This window comes from Colletotrichum tamarilloi (genome assembly GCF_030869305.1).
Source record: "Colletotrichum tamarilloi strain Tom-12 chromosome Unknown Scaffold_29.1, whole genome shotgun sequence".
NCBI classification, from domain to species: Eukaryota; Fungi; Ascomycota; class Sordariomycetes; order Glomerellales; family Glomerellaceae; genus Colletotrichum; species Colletotrichum tamarilloi.
The window spans coordinates 185,999-200,198 of NW_026849412.1; the positions used below are offsets into that span (position 1 = coordinate 185,999).

A 14,200-nucleotide genomic window follows, 5' to 3' on the forward strand; every position below is an offset into this window, starting at 1 on the left:
AACCACTCTCCGAAGAGGAACTTCCATGAGAGGCCTGAGATTAGCCCGATCAACACCCCATTCAAACGCCGAAACCCGTGCAAAATCATGCATATCTTTTCATTCCATACACATCCGCCCCCCTTCCGTCTTTCTGGTTTGGTCGTTTTCAGTTCAACTGTGGCGGTATCGTACTGGAAGAGATTTGGTTTCTGGTTTTCGAATCGTAGACTAGTCAAACATGTACACGTGCCGTGCAGGCCAGGTAGGTGTCGCATCAGCCTTGGAACGCAGCGCGGCGGAGATTCTGCATCATCCTCTCGACGATGGCCGTTGAGTCCGTAGGCACATCGGGCAGAGGAACGTCGTCCTCAGGAGTTTGATGGGGCGGGGGTAACGATGGCTGCGCTTGCATTTGATGTTGTTGTTGCGGCGGTGGTGGTGGCGGCTGCTGCTGATTCTGCTGTCGATAATGCTGTTGGTATTGCTGTGGCGGAGGATGCTGGTGGTACTGCTGATGATGTGGAGGCTGCCAATGTCCCGGCGGGGGCGCCCAGGCTTGGGGCTGCTGTGTCTGCTGCTGCTGCGTCGGTCCCCAGTTTGAACCCTGGCTCTGGTAGCCTGGCATGGCAGCTGTCTGTAGAGGAACCGGCGACGGTGCGGACTGATGGGAAGGTGCTGTAGGCGTCGGCGGATTCACGCGCGGGGTGAGGGCAAATTGGGCCAAGAGCTCTGCTGGGTTGAGATGCTCAGTCCGTGGTCGGCTCGCGGGAGGGAACGGCTGGGCTGATGGCGTATCGTAAGCCTGAGATTGAGACTGGGTAGACTGTCGGGGGAACGCCGTAGTCATCGATTGATTCGTAAAGGGCATTCGAGAGGTTGGAGCCGGCACTGGTGTGTGCGGTACCGACACGGGGGCTTGAGGTACGGGAGGCGCCGTCTCTGTCGTTGGGCCAGCTGATTTTGACGGTTGAGAAGCCGTTTGCGCGGTATAGCCATTGATGGCTGCCGTCGGCGGTTCCTGGGTTGCATCCTTCCCGGGGCGAGCAGCCGGGGGTGGGTTCGTACCTTGCGCAGACGCTCCAGTTGTTTTCGAACTGGTCTTGGATGGAGTAGCAGCCGAAGGCATCTTGCCCATGGCTGCGAGATACTTGGCCGGGAGGGGAACCGGTGTCTGCTTCTCGGGGATCTATCATTGAGTTAGCTTGGGCTTGTTCTACTTGGGGAAATGTCATGTATTAGGTGGTCATACCTTGTACTGCACCTTCGGCGCAGCGGGCTTTGCTGTAGGCTGAGATTTCGTCTGGGTAGACTGAGGCTGGCTAGCAGGAGACTGCTGAGAGACAGGCTGTTGCGAGGGTTGATATTGCGCTGGTTGAGTGTGTTGAGGCCGAGGATGCTGCTGTTGTGGCTGGTTTGCCCAACCTCCATACTGCGGCCGGATCGCTGGATGTAGCGGCGCCGACTGTGGCTGCTGCGGCTGCCAGCCCTGACTTTGGCCATGCGAGCTGGGTCGAGAGTTGCCTGATGCAGGAGAGGGAGATATCGATGAGTAAGATGGCGTCCTGGCGTGATTCTGAGGGACCTGCGGCGATGGTGAAGAATAAGGGGCCGCTGTTTTGACACCATACATTCCGATAGAACCTTGAGGCATGACATTCGTGAGTGTGTTGTGGTATGGACCGCCGTAAGCAGGTCCCTGCGGGCCCGTGTTCGGAGCGGGTGTCGGCGTGCCTCCCTGAATGGAGCCTTGCCGGTTTTTGAAGAAGGCTTCTGGAGACGTCCTCATGAGATGAGCTCGGAGGTTACCTTCATATCCGTTGGTGAATCCTCCCCATGGAGCATAGGGAGTTCGGTACGTCTTCGAGTCTCTATGGAGTGTGTGAGTATTATTAATCAAGTCCCTAGGGTTGGAAAAATCTGACCTGTTGTGGTGAACCTGGAAGAATGCATATTTCATAGCAACAGAAGGCGTTGGTGCGGCCGAGTATCTCCGATGGTTCTGCTGAGTTGAGCCTTGCGAAGTACTGTGTGGTAAAGGAGGTCTGGAGTTCTGCGACGGCGTCGACCACGTTTGTTGCGTGGACCGCGCGCTGACTGCGGGTTGCGGTCCCGGGGTGCTGTACGGGCTCGACCGTTGCATCGAGTTCGGAGCCTCGTAGTAGCCCTGCCCAGCTGGAGCGGGACGAGGCATATATTGTTGATGTACGTCGGGAGCAAACTTCTGTTGAACAAACTGGGTACCCGGGATCGGGTATCGAGGATCAGCTCCGAAGTGGATCTGCTGTCCTCCGGGAGTCGGGGGCGCAGAAGCCTTGGGTGTGGACTTTTGCGTGGTGAAAGAACCGGTCCCAGCGTAGTTGGTTTCGACAGGTTTCCTGGGTTTGTATACGTATGGCTTCTCCGACTTGGGCCCATTCTGAACAGCGACTCCAGGCGTAAACACTGGCAATGGGGCTGGTTGTGGGGGAACAACCGACACCCTGCGATGCGACGTGCTTGCGGAAACAGGCTTGGGAGGCTTGGGAATGGTGTCAAGAAAGTTGCTCTTGGGATTGTGCAGCTGCTTGGCGGGATCATCAGAATACTGTGCCTTCGCCTCCGTCGACGTCTTGCCGAGATAGTGCCAGACTTGGCTGTCCTTCGACAGATCAACCTTGGTCTGGTTTGGATTAGTACACTCGTTGCATGGATGGAACTCTGCCCATGTGTAGCCTTCGACAAAGGGAGCATCTTTGCGGGGAATCTCATCAGCAGGGCGCTTCGCATTCAGTCGTTCCTTTGCCTTCTGCGATGATGGCATCGGGATAGCCTTGGAAGACGCCTTTGGAAGGTGGTAGTCAGATGGGTCGGGCAGTAGAAGCCACTTCCACTCAACCTCGAGACGGTCACTACAGCACGTCAGAATTTGTTGATCAAAGTTGTCGATAGAGACATACCCATTAGGAATGATATCAAGGAGGAACATCTGCTCATCGGCGCGATTCTCAACCACGACACCGGCAAAGATGTCGCCCTTGAAGTACTGCAACTGGCAGATGTCGCCCTTGGTAAGTGCTGCTGCAGCCTCGCGAATCCGCACATCATCCTCCAAGGAGTCACCAGTATGTTTCCTATCACGCTTGGTACGATGGAAGCGACAGCTGAACTCGAACGCTTGCTCCTTGTACTCGGTTCCATCTTCGCCAAAGACCGGGACTTCGGCTTCTTCGACAAAGACACCCGCGGCAGCCGCGCATGTGGCGTGGTAGGCCCGAGCACATTTCTTCTGGGAGCACTGGAAGCAGGCACCCTTCTTGGACCGACAATAGAGACACTTGAGATCCAGGCGTTCCTTGTTGATGTTGGCAACATTCGCAATGACCTCCTTGTCGTCGACGGTATCGATGTATGTCTCGGGCAGGTATAGCGCGCACATCCGATGGGCCTTGCGGCCATCGTCTGTTGGCAGGACTTCTGCACCAGGGATATCGCTGGGGCAAAGGCAGCACGTCGGCTCTGCGCGCGTCTTGACCTTGAGACGAATCCGCTTGGTCTTTGCCCTGCCTTCTTTGTCCCCAGCAGCGCGCTTTCGTTTGCGAGCCGACTTGACAATGCCGTTACTACCAGGAGGAGACGGAAGGCCAGTAGCGTCGTCTTCATCCTCATCCTCGTCCTCTTCGTCTTCTTCGTCAGTTTCCTCGTACTCGGGAGTGGGTTCGCCACGGAGTTTCCGTTCGATATCGTATACGTCAACCCACACGCTATCTTGCGCCTGTGCGCACTCGCAACGTTTGGCGATCTTGCCCATGGGAAGCCAAGAGTCGAGCGCAAAGTTGACAGCCTCGGCGCAGTTGTAGCCCAAGTTGTATCCAGAGTGGTAACCGTAGGGATAGGTTACGACGAATTCACCCGGGTACGAAACGCACTTATTAACGGTGATATTGTAGTGCTGCTTGAGGTGCGATGGGGAAATCAAGAATCCCTTGTGACGGAGGAACTGGTCGCAAGCCTTGGCGTCCGTGGGCCAAATGTTCTTCATGGCAGCCTCGAAACGGCGGGCGTCAGCTTGTGAAATGCTGTACCATTGTTTAGGGGCGCCGAAGTGGAGATAGTTGATGCTGTAAAGATCAACGTCCTCCAAATGCCATGCGAAAGTGGCCTTCCACATGCCCAAGTAGAGGTAGGCCGTGTTAACGCCGGGAACCTTTGTCCCAAGAACGTCCAGCAGGTTGGGAAGCTTGTTCAAGTTCCACATTTCTGTCGATTCGTCGAAGAGAGTACCCATGAGATCTGCGCCGTACAACGGCGGGGCGTACGTGAGGGTTTTCCAGTATATCCTCTCGAGTTCCTCACAGCGCTCAGGGGTATAGTCAGAGACATCCATCTGATAGTCAAAGTCTTCAAACGCCTTTTCGTCAATCATCGCGGACCCTTCTCTCTTGCTGTACTTCCGACGGGCCGAAACAGTCTGGGTCTTTGGCTTTGCTTGTCTCGCGCCACCCATCCGACCCATTCTGCCAACGGTTGGTGGCTCATCTTCGTCAACATCCATTCCCGGGTCTTCTACAGAGTCGACGACTTCTTCTTTCTTGACCTTGACCTTGGGGTCCGCATCCGCAGCCGGCTTAGGGGAAACAGGCGTCATCGGTCGCTTCTCTTCCTCTTGTTCTTCTTCGGCATCGTCCTCATCATCCTGGTTCTTGCCCTTGGCCTTACCCCGGCGCGGTCGACCTCGGCCCCGCTTTCTAGACCCGGCCGACGTTGATTTCGCTTCTGTACGAGGTTTGGGGGCGGATCGGGGTTTCGGCTTTTCGACGTTGGCTCGGCGCTCGCCTCGCCGCGCTGGGGGCTGATGTTCGCTCTGGTCGCAAAGTTGTCGCCACTGCGGGAGGTTGTAGGATCTTTGATGAAGAATATTGACTTGGCGATAGGTTCCATTCGATCCCATAATGTCTTGTTTGATTGGTTCTCTGACTCGGATCTGCTTCACCAGGTCGTCGAGTCGGGGGAGGTTTTCTTTCCACTCGGGAGGAGGGATAATCTTGACGATGCCGGACTTCATTCCATAATGATCGACTTTGGTCATCTACAGTCACAGTCACAGTCAGCCGATGAAAAGACACGGCGACAAAGGGCACGAAAGGGAGAGGCATGGGCGTACGAATAGCTTGAAGTCCTTGAACTGATGCATCGTGGGCCTGAAGACAGGGACAGTCCCGGACCAGTGGTCGGGAAGGACTTCGCCAATGTCGTCCTCGGGCGGCGGCGCCTCATCTTGGGTCGCAGGAGCAGCAGATGGGTCAACGGCATCGTCGTCGAGGTCGCTGAGCTCAGAGTCGCTGGCTTCCGACTTGGGCGCATTGTTGCTGTCGGGGGGTGAGTGGAGGAAGGCGGGCTTTGCACATTCAATCTGGCCAAGGGTCGGCTCCTCGTCGTGGTCACCAGTCGTGGATTGCGCCGGCACAGGTGCAGGCTCCGAGACTGGAGCGCTGACAGCGTCGGTCGACATCGTGGAGGGGACTACATGCGACCGTCGATGCGCTGGAATTTTTCTGCCTCGCACGTCGTCAAGAATGGTCGTGTTGGGAGAGTGGGCAGGCTTGGTGTTCTCAAGTCGCCGAAAATATGAGGTGCAGACGTCTGGTTGAGTGCGGAGAACAGATTCGTTCGGTTCTTTTGGTTATCAGATCCTGCGGGGGGTTGGCCACTGTAGAGTATTCGTAGAGGGAGCGGCAGGACTGAGGAAACTGCGTCTGGCTGGGCTGGCTCGCTAAATGGGCCGATTTTTGGCGAATCTGGGCCGATGAACCAGGGCTGGCGCAAGCAGGGCGGAAGTTGCACCTCCCCAGGTTGACGGTTACTGTTAGGTAAGGAAGGGAAGGCAGGTACGGTCGGCAGTCGTGCACCGCACCTGACAAAATAAATCAGCCTACTCAAGACGAGGGCTTTTACATTAAGGCCAGAAATAAGGTATTCGTCGGCTGATGAAAATCTTCAAGGTATTGAGGGTACTCAAAAGGGTCGTGGCCTCTGCTCCTTTTGCCTTTTTTTCTTTCGTTGCAAAGAGCCAAAAACCAGAGGTGTCGGGTCGAGAAAGAGCTGTACCATCGGGCAGATGCGGCTGCGGCTGTGGTTGCTGTTACTTGCGCTTGCTGCTTGCTGTGGGGGAGAGAACGGGTGGTTCAGGTACGGAAAGTGCGCGGGCACCTCACCTTCCAATTCTCAGCATCCGACGGGGCAGGCAGGTGGGCAGTGTTGGCGACCCCCTTCCCTCTTTTGCCTTCGTGCCTTCCAAGTTCCGTCTCTTCCCCTTGACTTCCAGTTCCTCGCTTCCAAGGTCCACACTGATTAGATCTGCGCTAGTCCCGACTGGGGAGTTTCCCCTGTGCCTTAGGCACGCGAGGCAAATGCAGAATCCGGCACCGGAGTGCAGGGAGATGACGTCGCCACGTGAGGGCAAGTCGAATTTGCAACCACAGCGAAATTGATCTAGCCTACGCATTTGATTGCGAGTTATGCGCGCAACTCGGCTCAGAAATACCATCACATGGGCGAATCATCAGCTATAAATGCACTGTCAGGTTCAATATCTCGATGGCTTCATCCAAAAATGCGCAACTCATTAAAGCATCCAATGGTCTCAGATCCTGTGGAGCCGGGTTGCTTTGTAGTCAAAGCTGTCGCCCTTTTGTGTCTAGGCGTGAATTGCTTCTTCTCCCTGACATTTACCGTTATAAATGCTACAAATCCGCACAGAAGGTTGTGGGTCCCTGCCATTGACTGGTCTTTGGTGTTTGGAGATGCCGTCGCTTCCGGCAGGCCGTAACAGCGGACGGCGTCAAGGGAACATCGCGCCAGGAACGGAATTGTGAATCATTTCCTCTGCTGGAAAGCTTCGACCAATGGAGAGAACCATCAAGATCTGATAATCTCGCATGGCACTTGGAAGCTCCAAAGTCTCCGGGGGGTGGTGTGACCCATCCAGCCCTACCGGTCGAGAGCATCCGCCGGCCAGCAGCGGATCGTCCGATGATCCAATCTACCGAGTACCCTGGCCTGGCTGCTCGGCGGAGCGAGCAACCTGAGGTGAGGTAGGGGAGAGGGGCTGCCAGGAGGAAAGCTGGCTCCCGTACGCATCACTGCCTGCGATAGCTTGACTTTTACCGAAAGCTCCCCAGTGAGCTTGTTCAGTCGAAGGTCTGCCCATGTTGACAGTGGCATCGAGTCTCGTCGGGGATGATTATCGTGACCAAGTTCCCACGTATCTGTTCCTATGAGCATTATTGTGTGAACCCCTTATCGGACAGCACCCGCCTACCTAAGGTAGAGTCCAGCATCATCAGTCGACTCCGCACTCTCCACGGTGCGTGAGGGGCGAGGAAGCTGGAGCCGCGAAGATCAGAGTTGCAGAACCCCCCACATACGTCCCCAACCATGGAGGATGGGGTTGACTTGACTCCGAGGGGGGCGTGGAATTGGGCCTCCTCGAACGTGGTCTTTGATCGTACACCTGCTCCGCTACAACGAGACGCCGACGAGATGTATCCATGGTGGCTAGATTTCCTGCGATATTCGTCAACATTGTTTTCTCGTGATGGAAGTCATCTCTTGCCTTGAGATTCCAGACTTCAAGCACCACTCGTGAATGCTGGCGCTGGATCTGCCCCATTACTTTCGAATGACCCATTTTGGCCCCTTCATCAATTGCTCATCATGAGCCATCAAGGTTCTCATCAGCAACATAGATTTGACCAGATATCACTAAGGATGATGGCGGCCCCAGCTACAAGGGGTCTCCCACCCAGTCGAATGTTGAGAGTGACAGAGTTGAATTTGGTTCGGCAAGAAAAGTGAGGGGATATTGTATGCAAAGCACGTCTGAGGAAAACAATGCACTAAGTACCCGTACCTAGGCAAGTATGTCGGCATGGCTGTCGTGGGTCTCACCCCGTGCCTACCAACCCCCAAAGGCATCACACCTTCCCATCACCTTGCCTGAGATGAGGTGAGGTGCCATCATCTTAGACAATCTTCAGTGACACTAGAGCCGTGACTGGCCCATAACAACGTGTACGTCTCACAGCAGAGGCATGGACAGTAGACAGTCCTCAACTGATGTAGCGCGCCAACAAAGCTTCTCTCATTCGCCTCTGATGTCTACCTCGGCAAACAAATCACACAATAGTACCACCTAGAATCAGATAAACTCTTCTGTCCGCCTTTTGACGTCAATAAATTCATAGCCCTTTTCATTACGTGATGAAGGAAAATGGCGTGTTCGATATACCGTCATAAAAGTAAATAAAAAACCCCGCCACTGGCTAAATGCAATTGCCAGAAGAATGTACAATATGATCGTGCTTCGTGAAAAAAGGTTCTATGCGTCTCGTTCTCTCCCCAAACCCCTCGATCCTCCCTTCGGCAGGTCTCCTGTGCAACGTTGCCGATACGCCATGCGAGAAGTTAAGAACTTTATAAAAGAGATATATGTGAATAGAAGGTACCCCTCTTAGCGGTCGTGAAGAATGTATCCCATCCAAAATCTGGGATTGGTTTACGCGGTGCGGAGATGGTTCGATCCAAGGCCGATCAACTCGAACATGATTGGGATGAGGCCGACGCCCAGCCAAGCAATACCTGTCGGCATCTGTCAGCAAATGTGGAGCAAGGTCGGATCATGCGGAAGAGGGATGGAGCTTTACCTGTATAAACAACCAGCTTGGTCACCACCTCAACATCGTAACGCACTCGTGGGCGGATGAGTCGAAGAAACATTTCCTTCTCACTCATCTCATCCTGTTGGCCGACCCTCAGCTCCACCTCTCCCTTCTCCTCGCTCGGGCTCGCCAGCACGCTCCCCGTACCCATCATGCGCTCAAAGTCGTTAAGCGAATTGCCGTGGTGGCCTTGAACACCAGACGTTGCTCCCTTCCCTTCCCAGTCGCTGCTCTTCTCTCGAAGCTCGTGCATACTGCCCTTGCTCTTGATGCTGCCATTGCTTCCGATGCTCTCCCGACGTCGTCGCTCGCGGTATGCAAGTGTCTCGTACGCATCAGCAGCACTCTGTGGTCCGATCGAAACTGAGCGACCACGCGTTGTCGGGTGACGAATGGACTGGACTACACGGGGCAAGTCTCTGACGTTGGGAATAAGCGTATCCATCCTCGAGCCCGGGTCAATAGACTTGTACATGGACGCTGGTGTAAAGAAACGTCTGGGAAGATTCCACTCGACCTTCTCTAGGAGACGGAAAAGGTGAGGCAGAACTCTGAGCATGGTAGGTTTCATGACCTCTCGCCACAACAGTATGACAACTACGCCGAATACAACCCGGGCTAGTACAATGTGCCAGCCCAATGCATTGAGATCAATGGACTCAACAGTATGGGCAGAGCCTCCGAACGAATCGATTGAAGTCCGCCCATACATCCATGTTCCGATTTCCAGGCCAATCACGACTCCAGCAAAGGCCACACTGTCGTCGAAACAAGGGCAGTCGTCCGCCGGCTCGGGGTGTATCCTCACGAGAACAATGACGACGAGAGCAGCGATAACGGGCGCCCACCATGAGCTGCTATGCATGTAGGCGTCCAGCGGCGGGCCGTAGTGGAACTCGACAAGAGAGATTGCAGCACCCAAGACCGAGCCCACGATTACGTCGATGAAGCCATGCATACCACAGTACAGCCGACCGAGAATGATAGAAATGGCATAAAAGTACGACAAGCCCTCGAGGACGGTCTTGGTTGTCTCTGGCATGGCGTTCTCAGGACTCCTGAGAAGCAATACTGCGTACACGGCCACTGACACGGCGTTGGCGCTATGGGTCGAAGGGAAGCCATATTCCAACGCAGCAGATCCGGACATGGTGATTCGATGCAGTGGCGGGGATAGCGGTCTGGGTAGAGAGAAGAAGTCCTTGATAAAGCCGGTGAAGAAGACACCCTCGGCCAGGATGTGGATAACACTGTGAGATAGCAGCTTGTTAGATATTTTCTATAAAACTGTGCGCGGCGAATCATGCTTACCCTTTACCAAAGGAGGCGTACCCGCACCAGAAGAGCATGGGTAGACCGATCATGAAGAATGTATGAGTACCGAGGTTGGCCGTGATCGCAAAGTAACTATCGAGCCATGGGGTGCGCATCGTTTCCTGCAGATAGGCCAGGTAAGGTGTCTCCCATCGAATCAGTGGCAGCAGCGACTGCCGCAGTCGATATCGCCATGGCGGCAGCGCTCTCTTGTCTGTGGACAGGCATGGTCAGCTCAAGGCTTGGAGGCTTGCGTACGGGCAAGGTGTATGGGGCACTTGTCGATGCGCCAGGCTCAAGACAAGAGTGACAGCGCGAAAGGCAGTGCCGGGAGAGTGTAGCAGCGTACAATGATCGAGACTTCTCAAGCCCGCATCAGGGGCGTCGCTGGGGCTCTTGACTACGATCAGAGGCGGGGCGGGGGCCTCGGCGACAGCAGCTGGGTCGGCAAGCTTTAGATTCGCAAGGGTAGCGTCCGGCTGGGGATTCGGCGCAGATGCGGCGCCATTGGTATGGCTAGTCATCGAGCGGTGTCTGAGGTCGTGGTCGTGAGGCATACGGCCATTCGTTTTCTCGTAGTGTGATTTGATTCTCTTCGACGAACTCTTCGAGTTGTGTTCGGTCTGCGTGGTGCGTATTCGTGGGTAGAGTCGCAGGTTCGGAGGGGGTGAGGGAAGTGTTCGGTGTAAGGCGTTTAAGGTGGAGGGGAAGCAGATGCGGATGCAATTGCTCGAAGGGTTGGCGAGCAACTGGGCATCTGGGGGCGGTTAATTCGCGAGAAGGCCGAGGAGCGAACGATGCGCTTGCTAGGAGAGAAGAGGGATCGCCAACGACTAGAAGATTGTGAGTATGTCGCAGGAATCGAGATTTGGCGTCAAAGGTTGTGGGAGGGAAACGATGGGAGTGCAGGGGAAATTTGCAGGTGCAGCAAATGGATGGTAGTGGGATTGCGATGTTGCGTTCGCGCCACAAACGGGCGTGGGAACCTGTAACTGGAACTCGAACTGGAACCTGCTGTAGTGGTGTTGTGCTGGGCAAGGTACATTTACTTGGCTTACCTTGTGGTACTTCTCGGACGATGTACCTTTCTCTTGAGGGGTTACTCTTGGACGCCGGATGAGGCACTCGAGGTAACCTAAAGTATAATCTGCAATACTTGACAGGTACCTTGTGAGCCAACAAGAAACGAGCAGAGAGGTCCTCTTGAACGGCACAACGGGTAGAGTGAAGAAAGAAGGAAGGAAAAAAGAGACAATGAATCTGGCACGGAAGGGTCCCGCGCTAAGGTAGCGCTACGTTGTGTCAGGCGTTACGAACACCTCATGGAAAGATGGAAGCATCTCAGATGGATCGGTACCTGACAGCAGTACACAGTACAGTGACAGACAAAAGACACCAGTGACCACCCGCCATCCCTAGGTAGGTAGCACCTTGGACTTGCACCCAAGACTGCTCGCCCTTGTAATCGAAAACGGCGGGGGCGCTCGCCTTAGCTCTCCCCAGCTTCCAAGTAGGTACCTTGGCCTTTCACTTTCACAGGCTTCGAGTACTTATGGAATGTACCTTACTTACCATGTGGACGTCGAGATTCCCCGTTCCCCCGACCTTGTACCACCAGCACTTGCCTTGCATGGATCGCACAAGTAAGTACCTCTAGTACGACGTTAGTATTGCACTCGTCCTCCACAAGATATCCCAGCATCCAACGCAGCATATAATACCTCACAAAGGCGTCGAGAGAATCCACAGACAAAAGGGCACGAGATCATGGACCTCGACTCGGTCTTTCTCTTCTTCTCTTCATGCACCAGAAGGAGTGGAGTCCACTGGTGGCACATTCTTTACCGGACGGACATCTGTCTCACCATCAAAGAGCTTGAATATGAGATGACGAAGAAATGTATGAACAGAGCAAATGGGGCGGGAGCGAGCAAAGTAACCACCAAGCCTCGGGACCAGATTCTCCCTTCTCTTCTCCCCCCTCCTTCCAAGAAATGCCATCCAGCAGCCAAAGTGTCAGACAAGAAAGGGCCACTAGGACCATCCCGAATAATGCCATTGTTACGCGCACACAGACACCAACGGCCGCCCAAGCTAACCTCTCCTCAAACAAGCATCTCCCCAGAATCAACAGCCTTCGCTCTCGTCTCATCCTGTCTTGGTCTAATCCTCTACACAGTATGCGCTAAGTATCGTCTTTCGCCAGGGAGGGGGGGATTTCAGATGCCCAAGGCCATTCCGCATTTGCATTGAACGAGTCCGAGGGCCCTTTCTTTCTGCCTTTCGAGAACACGACACTCTGACCTCACTGGTCTTTGCTTGTCGTCACTCTCGTCGTTCTCCTCTCATCACTACCAAGACTGTACTGTAAGTGCCCTCTGGTGCCTCAGGTTGCCTTGAGTACCTACCTAGCCGAGCAGTGTACGATAAGGTAGTCGGGCGGGGGCGGGCAACTGAGTGCCTCTTCCAGAAAGGTTACACGGAGAATGCCATGCAGAATACAATGACACCCCCACCAGGATTCTACTGCACAGTAGACTCAGGCATCTAGTATCCTAGACATTCTATGTCCACAGGTCCAAAGCTTCGAAGCTCCAGAGCTCCCTTTCTACACACCTACCTCACCTCACCCAACCAATAAGCTGAAGCACTCGATCCTCGTTGACGAGCACCATTGTACTCAAACTCCCGTCACGCCGGAAAAATTTACTCTCATCAGCAAACACGGGTTCGACAACAGCTGCCTTACGTCAGGACAATCAACCCCATCAAGATGTCCGGCGCCCTTCTTCCCCTCCGAGCCCGGCACTGCCTCATCACCGGCGCCTACGGAGGCATCGGCGCCGCAATTGCCTCCCGCTTCGCCGCCGAGGGCGCCCTGGTCACCCTCCTCGGCCGCAAGGAAGACAAGCTACGCGACCTCTGCGCTCAGCTCCCGCCCTTCCGGGATCACCGCCTCGCCCCTCTGACCTCCTCTGCCTCTGCCTCCGCCTCATCGTCGCCCTCAGAGGCTAAACCAGCCCATTCTTACGCCGTCATGGACGTCTCCGCTGACGCTCGTGATGAGGCTGTCCTCGATGATATCTGGGTTTGTCTTTTCTCCCACCCATCTTCCACACCTCCACCTAACATCAATAACACATCAAAAATACTACATTGAGAGAAACGAGGCTACCTAGCTATCGCACCATGAACAAGTAGACACATTGACTAACAGGGACCTCCCCGTTCCCCTTCTTCAAGAAACGTACGGGCCAGATAGACGTCCTTGTCAACGCCGCGGGTATTGCGCAATTCCAGCTGTTGCAAAATACCTCCCCACAGGCCGCAAGAGAGCTCATCGACACAAACCTCATGGGCACTATCTTCATGTCTAGGTACATGGCCCAACGCATGAAGCGCAGGCGCGCAGACAGGGATGGTAAGTCATGGCACATCGCTACAACCATGCATATTCACTTTTCCCACACAACCCGTTGTTGCCACACACGCGATCGATCCGATCGCAACAACCACCTGCACCGCACAGATGCGCCAGCCTCATGCCAACGATGTGCTGCATACACACACATCACATACACGCACGCACCGCATCGACAGCCCCGCTAACCACGCGATCCACTCTCTCCAGCCTGCATTATCAACGTTGCTAGCTTGCTGGCCGAAAAAGGCAGCCCTGGCACCAGTGTCTACGCTGCATCAAAGGCCGGTATCATTGGTAGGTTCTTCTCTTTTTGGTCTCTGCTTCGTCTCTCATACATCGCGGGGTCGCCGTGGCTGTATCCTTTCTAGCCCATCCCCCCGATTTAGTGAAGCAAGTCTAACACCTCCGTTCCGCTCTTCTGAAGGCCTCACCCACGCCCTGTCCGTCGAGCTAGGGCCATTGCGCATCAGGACCAACGCCATCGTTCCTGGCTACATAGAAACAAACATGCTTGCCGGTAAGAGACCCTCCGTTCATCTCCCACTTGCAGGGCCGACCTCAGAGGACCCCATACACCAAATATCCTTGGTTAGGTAGGCCAACAGCTAATATACAAATTATCACAGCAATGTCGAGGGAACCTCTTGAGAAGAGGATACCGCTGGGTCGCTTGGGGCGGCCTGACGAGGTCGCCGACGCTGCCGTCTTTCTTGCTCAAAACGCCTACGCCAATAACTGCATCCTGAACTTAGATGGCGGGCTCAGTGCTGTCTGAGCTGGCGTG

At 54.8% G+C, this 14,200-nt stretch overlaps 4 protein-coding genes across 4 annotated transcripts; 2 read left to right on the top strand and 2 right to left on the bottom strand.

The window, feature by feature from the left end:
- Positions 1 to 256: 256 nt before the first annotated feature.
- CTAM01_08383 (JmjC domain-containing protein) lies at positions 257 to 5,470 on the bottom strand (the record flags this gene model as incomplete). Its single annotated transcript, XM_060524403.1, has 5 exons — positions 257 to 1,168; positions 1,232 to 1,850; positions 1,905 to 2,870; positions 2,919 to 5,047; positions 5,123 to 5,470. The coding sequence occupies 5 exons, from the start codon at positions 5,468 to 5,470 to the stop codon at positions 257 to 259; spliced, it is 4,974 nt and encodes a 1,657-aa protein (XP_060380916.1).
- A 475-nt stretch (positions 5,471 to 5,945) lies between these two features.
- CTAM01_08384 (uncharacterized protein) lies at positions 5,946 to 6,449 on the top strand (the record flags this gene model as incomplete). Its single annotated transcript, XM_060524404.1, has 1 exon — positions 5,946 to 6,449. One exon carries the CDS (start codon positions 5,946 to 5,948, stop codon positions 6,447 to 6,449), a length of 504 nt encoding a protein of 167 aa, XP_060380917.1.
- Positions 6,450 to 8,515: 2,066 nt separating this feature from the next.
- CTAM01_08385 (PAP2 superfamily protein) lies at positions 8,516 to 10,549 on the bottom strand (the record flags this gene model as incomplete). The annotated part of the gene is made up of 4 exons (XM_060524405.1): positions 8,516 to 8,598; positions 8,664 to 9,928; positions 9,990 to 10,206; positions 10,342 to 10,549. 4 exons carry the CDS (start codon positions 10,547 to 10,549, stop codon positions 8,516 to 8,518), a joined length of 1,773 nt encoding a protein of 590 aa, XP_060380918.1.
- Positions 10,550 to 12,765: 2,216 nt separating this feature from the next.
- On the top strand, positions 12,766 to 14,191 carry CTAM01_08386 (short-chain dehydrogenase; the record flags this gene model as incomplete). The annotated part of the gene is made up of 5 exons (XM_060524406.1): positions 12,766 to 13,080; positions 13,236 to 13,413; positions 13,624 to 13,710; positions 13,841 to 13,933; positions 14,043 to 14,191. The coding sequence occupies 5 exons, from the start codon at positions 12,766 to 12,768 to the stop codon at positions 14,189 to 14,191; spliced, it is 822 nt and encodes a 273-aa protein (XP_060380919.1).
- Between the last annotated feature and the right edge of the window lie 9 nt (positions 14,192 to 14,200).